This window comes from Lampris incognitus, chromosome 11, assembly GCF_029633865.1.
Source record: "Lampris incognitus isolate fLamInc1 chromosome 11, fLamInc1.hap2, whole genome shotgun sequence".
Lineage (NCBI taxonomy): Eukaryota > Metazoa > Chordata > Actinopteri > Lampriformes > Lampridae > Lampris > Lampris incognitus.
In genome coordinates, this window is record NC_079221.1 from 37654567 (window position 1) to 37661204 (window position 6638).

Genomic DNA, 6638 nt, shown 5'->3' on the forward strand with positions numbered 1-6638 from the left:
TTTGGCGGCAACCCCGCTGCGCTGTGCGTTATGGAGAGCATTGTTCTTATTGTGGTTTTTATGCTATTTTAGACTTGTATGCAGTCGCGTTGCAGCAGAAATCTCATGGATTGTTGTTTTATTTGTGAATGCAGGTACGTGGTTTATGTATAATGTAAATGTGCAAGAACTTGGTTATGAATATTGCAAGAATCAAGAATTTCTATGTTAAAACTATACGATCACTCAGTGCGCTATGCCAGTGCTGTCTGTCCTTTTGGTTGGTTTGTTTTGTACTTTTGTTTGCACGAAGATTAATGAGTTGTGCATTTTGATTTCCATGTAAGTGTAGTAAGCTATGCAACGCATGAGGTTAGCCAGGGGAAACATCGTTTGCTAGCTCATGCACGAGAGAGCTAGACCATCTCCGCTGGAGACTTGCATGCAGTCGCGTCGCAGCAGAAATCTCATGGATTGTTGTTTTATTTGTGAATGCAGGCAATAAAAGCCACTGTTAGGAACCCCTGGTCTGAATCTCTATCACGGACACCTGCACAAGTGAGGGTCGTTACATAAACACTCAAGAATAAAAAATGTGGAGTCATCAACATATTCTTCTGGCAAGGAGAGAAGTTAAAAATCTTTTAAAAAATTTGGCCAACTCTCATAAAACAGGGTGATTGGCTAGAAGAAGGAAAAGAGAGAAATTATTTCCCAGAGGCAGTGAAAGTACTTGACCAATTCCACATACAAACACGCTGACAAAGCAAAAAAAAAAAAAAAAGAAGCCAACAGTGAATAAACAGAAAGAGGTACTCATGTCGACTGAAACTTAATTTTGTTTATTTCAGATTGCAGGCCTCTTCTCATCATAACACAATAAAATGTCAACCTGGAGGAAAACAAATAAAACTGAATGCTTCTGAGATTGTTGAGCAAGTTAACTAAACAAGCACAAGACAACTTCTGTTTTAATCCACTAAACTTTGAATGAAGTGTAAATTAAGTCAGGCATAGGCCGTGAGAACGTCAAACCCTTCAGCAACAACTGGGCTGTACACCAGAGGGCGAAATATGGCCTCATGTACAGTATACAGTATGCCATACTACATCAGAGTAGGAGCAGAGAGGTCAAAAAAAAAGAAAGAAGAGAAAAGCAGATGAATACAAACGCCAAAAAGGATTTACTATGAGAGACTAAATCAAATAGGAATTGGGGTTTGAAAATGGTTAACACTACCAACGATGAATTGTGTTCATATTATACTTCATTTTCTTTTAGCATGAACAAACCCAGAATTTTGTTCCGAATTTTTGTCAATATGAACCCATATAAGAGAGGACTCATGACTGGGGGGGGGGGGGGGTTAAGAGAAATTCTATTGCAATAAAGTGTTGAAGCATTTGGTGTAAATCGTATTTGTATTACATCGAAAAGTAGAGTGAGTAAAACATTAACTAAAAAAAATATGGCAAATATGGTTGAGTAAACTTTCCTCGATTGATGTCACACATGTTCTGATCAGATACATGTAAGACCAGGTTATAACCAAACCATGTGACATAGAATCTTCTTCTACTACTACTACTACTACTACTACTACTGCTGCTGCTGTTGCTGCTGTTGTTGCTGCTGCTCCCGCTAGGGGTCGCCAAAGCGGATCATCCGTTTCCATCTCTTCTTGTCTTCTACATCTTCCTCTGTCACACCAGCCACCTGCATGTCTTCCCTCACCACATCCATAGACCTCCTCTTTGGCCTTCCTCTTTTCCTCTTCCCTGGCAGCTCCATATTCAGCATCCTTCTCCCAATATACCCAGTATCTCTCCTCCACACATGTCCAAACCACCTCAATCTTGCCTTTCTTGCTTGGTCTCCAAACTGTCCAACCCGAGCAGTCCCTCTAATATGCTCGTTCCTAATCCTGTCCTTCTTCGTCACCCCCAATTAAAATCTTAGCATCTTCAACTCTGCCACCTCCAGCTCCGCCTCCTGTCTTTTCATCAGTGCCACTGTCTCCAAACCATATAACATAGCTGGTCTCACAACCATCTTGTAAACCTTCCCTTTAACTCTTGCTGGTACCCTTCTGTCACACATCACTCCTGACACTCTTCTCCACCCACTCCACCCTGCCTGCACTCTCTTCTTCACCTCTCTTCCGCACTCCCCATTACTTTGGACAGTTGACCCCAAGTCAGTTTTGTTTTTTGTTTTATCTCATCTCATCTCATCTTCTGCCACTTTTCCAGGGTCGGGTCGCGGTGGCAGCAAGTTTTTTGTTTTATTTCATTTTTTATTTTTTAGCAGTCAACGTATTTGTGGTTGTGTAGTAATAGTAATAGCAATAAATGCACAAGATCATGGAGATTCCGTTTTCTTGCATATAAGAAAATCACACAATAATATATCAAAGACAAGCAATACAAGCAAAGGATAAGACTGGGTCTTCTTTCTCTTTTCATCTCATTCAATGAGTGAACACCAATTAAATAGACACTATTCACTTTGTTTTAAAAAATAATCCTGATAATCCTGTCTGTTCTTCAAAACACAATTTAATTGTTGAAATATGAGTAAAATGCTTGTTACTATGGCCATATTTCTGTTGCTGATCATCTTTATGCCACTTTGTCATATTCTTAAAATTATTTAGATCGTGTTGTGCAGTTCGGTTTGCCACCATTCATCATAACTGTTTTATTTTCCGTTGGTAAAATGTTTATTCTCAAAAGCTCTGTGTTATGCTAAAGCTTAAACTACACAAATTATTAGCTCCCCTCTCTTTTGAGGTTTTATTACTGTAGTGCATGTGAAAAGAAGGAAAATCATAATGTTTACCTGCCACCGGAGTCATTTTTATTGCTCATAGCAGTGTGTTATCTTTTGCAGTGTGCAGCTAACAGTAAAAACAAGAGATGTTGAGAAAGAGAAAGAGGCACATTTTATCTATCCCTTTAGATGAGCGACCATAACACAACACATATAATAAATTAAAATGCGGTACATACTGCTGTCAACTGAGACATACATGCCTAAAATAATAATGAGTTTGGGCCTAAATGAAGGACAGTGTCAACATGGTGGGTGAGAGCATGTCCATATCTATTAAAACATGTGCATCCACATCCAAAGGCTTTTGTTTCATTACATTTCAAGCCTTCAAAGAGTTTTACTAAGTCAAGTCCTGTTGGTAAACTTGCAGTCCACATAATCACACAGGACTCTGCTTTGCACTGCAGACAAATCACAGTAAATATATACATGTATGCGTGTAATACATATATATATTAGTAATTGGAGGAATGAGGGAAAAAATGCAATCATTATTTGAGGCATATGCAATAAATCTTGAGATAAATAGCATTATATTAGAGTACAGTCAGAAGAAAAGTGAGATTAAGGTGATTAAATGTGGAACACATAAACCTCCCTGTTTCTGCAACTCTCATACATTTTGTGACCAGATAGATGGCTAGATGGATGGACAGAGAGAGAGAGAGAGAGAGAGAGAGAGAGAGAGAGAGAGAGAGGGTGAATACAAGTTATAGACAAATGTTGAGACATAAATCTACATAGGAAATGACATTGTCCACACTTCTTTCACTGGTGAAAAAAGCAAGTAATTCTCCAGTTCACACAAACGAGTTGTTCAGTGTTTGACCTGCAAAACATTAATCTAGCATGAACGTGCAACAGACGCTGAATTGACGCAGTCTCTTTTGGCATACGTAGCTTATCGTGTATTTTGTGCTGTACGTAGCAACAGCCGTTATATTAAATACGTACGCCTGATATCCTGTTAACGATAATGGCAGTAAGGTAATGAATCTCCACTCTCCTTAGCTGGTAAAATTGAAACTTATCCCCCACTTTTCTCCCCAAGCTTCTTGTTAAACGTCTAAGTTGTGCCCCCTCCACATGCACCTTCACAGTGAACAGCAGAGGTTTAGGAAGAAATCGCAAATTAATATTACAGTTATAACAAGTTCATCCAAAAACTATCTTCAATGACAGGAGGAAGGATATATCATTATCACATCATTATTTGTATTGTAACGAATTCGGGGGGGTAACCACAGGAACTGCCGCAGCCGGGGCGCGAACCCGTATCTCCCACACGTTACACTACCGCCCTCCTTCGGGAAGCGCGTCCCCGCGCTTAAGCATATCAGCTCCTTCACGCCTCTGGACGCATTCGCTTCCGATGGCCTTACGGCCTCACCACCCCACTTCTGACACCAATGTACCGAATTCGGGGGGGGGGGGAGACTCGGGAGCACCGCCACAGACGGGACGCGAACCCGTGTTTCCCACACCACAAGCGACAACGTTAACCAGTCGACTAAAGGGTCCGACCCGTTATAGCGTGTCTACTTATCCATGCACGTTACAGTATGTTCTTCTTTTTTTTTATTTCACTCTCTTACATTTATACGACTCCCACAGCCTGCGTGGATCTCAAGTTAGTAAAATTACCACACAAAAAAAACACAAAAAAACAAAAACAAAAACGGCTCCTTAACAAGTGGAGGAGCAAATGTATATATACGACAATCGCACAGATGCAAAGAACACACACACACACACACACACACACACACACACACACACACACACACACACACGCACGCGCACACACAGTCGAGCTACACGCAGCGCGGCTCTCGGAGGAGACGTCTACCTCGGCACACCGTCGCTACGCTGTCGACTTGTGCTTGTGAAACGAGCGAATCTGAGAATGTGGTTCCGGACCTTGGTCAGTACGAATCCGTAGATGAGCGGGTTGACGATCGGCGGGATCAGGAGGAACTCCATGGAGATGAAGTTCGCCAGGCCGACCGACAGGTCGCGTGACCCGAACCTCATGTGGAGCAAGTCCAAAAGCACGGTGAAACAGTACACGACCAGGGAGATCAGGTGCGGCACGCACGTCTGCACAAACTTCCCCCTGCTCTCCTTGGAAATCAAGGAATTTCGGATCAGGTGCATGTAAGACAAGAATATAAAGACGCCGTGGCCAAAGTACAGCAATATGTTAAAATACGCGATGATGTTGTTGGCCGCGGCCGCTGAGCAGGTAAGTCTTGTCACCATCCAGTTCACACAGTACAGTTTGTTGATGTGTGAGGAGCATATCTGCAGTCCCACTATCGACACGGTGTTCATGAGCATGCAGCACAGGGGAACGGCCCAGGAGAGAAAAACGAGGACGCGCACCCTCTGTTTTGTCATTATCGAGTTGTACACAAGGGGGCGACATATAGCCACGTATCTGTCATAGGCCATCAGCGCCAGCATGGAGAGGTCGCCACAGTTGGAGGAGTGTATCACATAACCCTGCAGCAGGCAGCCAGCGTAAGAGATCACATGGGGGGACAGCAGATCCAGGAGGAATTTGGGGTAAAAGCCAGCGGTTCCGTAAAGGCCATTGACGCAGAGGTTGCACACGTAAATATACATGGGCTCGTGAAGGTTTTTATCCCCAATAATAACGACAATGAGAGCAGTATTAGCTAGCAGAATCATCGAGTACCACAGTACAGTAAGAGAGAAGAGAGTGACCCTGTGCTCCAAGCTGTAGTTTAACCCTGAAAGAGTGAAGACGGTCACCACTGAAGCATTGTCCATCATATGTGAACTGTTACCATTTTCTTCTATTATAAAGTAGATTTAATGACACCGGCCCACGCTACGCCACCTGAGGAAACCACAGCCGACAACGTTTAGCAGGCTGTTGGAGGTGTTGTCAAAGAGCTTCTGCTGAACCTGTCCACCTCTACCAAACGAGCCACAAGCCACTGTTTAAATTCTCTCTGGCTGCCACGCCACAAGCCCAGATTTCAGGCTGTCCAATCGGATGGCTAGTCGAGCATGACTATGACACACTTGACAACCAAATAGAGAAGCAAAGCACACACACACACACACACACACACACACACACACACACACACACACACACACACACACACACACACAGAAAGGAACCATCTCAGAAGTAAATCTGTGCATGTTTTAATTGCGCTCTAATTTCAACCCTCTGAACAAAAAGCTAGCCATTAGTTTGTAATTCCTTATCAACCTGCAATTTGGATATTTTGATATTCTTTTGCACATCGACATTCATTTGTAGACGATGTTAGATGATCTTAAAAGGCATTTATGTCTTTATGTTGAGCATCCCACCAAGACAATGTTCTGGTATGTGTAGACTTACTTCGCTGTCTGTAAAAATTGCCAAGGTGACGGGGTTTGAATCCATGCTGTCAACACACATAATTCTCTGGAAACTAATAGCAAAACCATTGAGGCTCAAACCAAATAAAAATTAGGATAATCTAGAAACCATTTCAACACATTAAGTACTCCTCAGTAACTGAGTAAACTAAATTACTACTTTAGCACAATATTGATACAGTGGGAATGACGTTTTGAAAATGTTTCGAGATGCTTAGAGGTGTTTTTGTGCATTTACTGATTCAATTTACACACATCGCAATCATCATTATTTTATGGTCCTGTCAAAAGACAAAACTTATATAGGGTTGCGTGGTGAAAGAATCAGATGGTTTAAGACTCTTCTTTGCCAATTCTCCACGACATCTGCGGGTAGGAGTGAGGTTGAAACCAGTAAATTTAAGTCCTGATTGGGGGA

The 6638-nt window shown here is 42.2% G+C and overlaps 1 protein-coding gene across 1 annotated transcript; it reads right to left on the reverse strand.

Annotated features, from left to right (window-relative positions):
- Positions 1-4660: 4660 nt before the first annotated feature.
- Positions 4661-5614, reverse strand: LOC130120373 (olfactory receptor 5F1-like). The gene has a single exon (XM_056288919.1). It carries the CDS (start codon positions 5612-5614, stop codon positions 4661-4663), a length of 954 nt encoding a protein of 317 aa, XP_056144894.1.
- Between the last annotated feature and the right edge of the window lie 1024 nt (positions 5615-6638).

Bases quoted from the DNA above. Each gene is read 5' to 3' on its own strand.
- LOC130120373 (XM_056288919.1), bottom strand. From the start codon at position 5,614: ATGATGGACAATGCTTCAGTGGTGACCGTCTTCACTCTTTCAGGGTTA.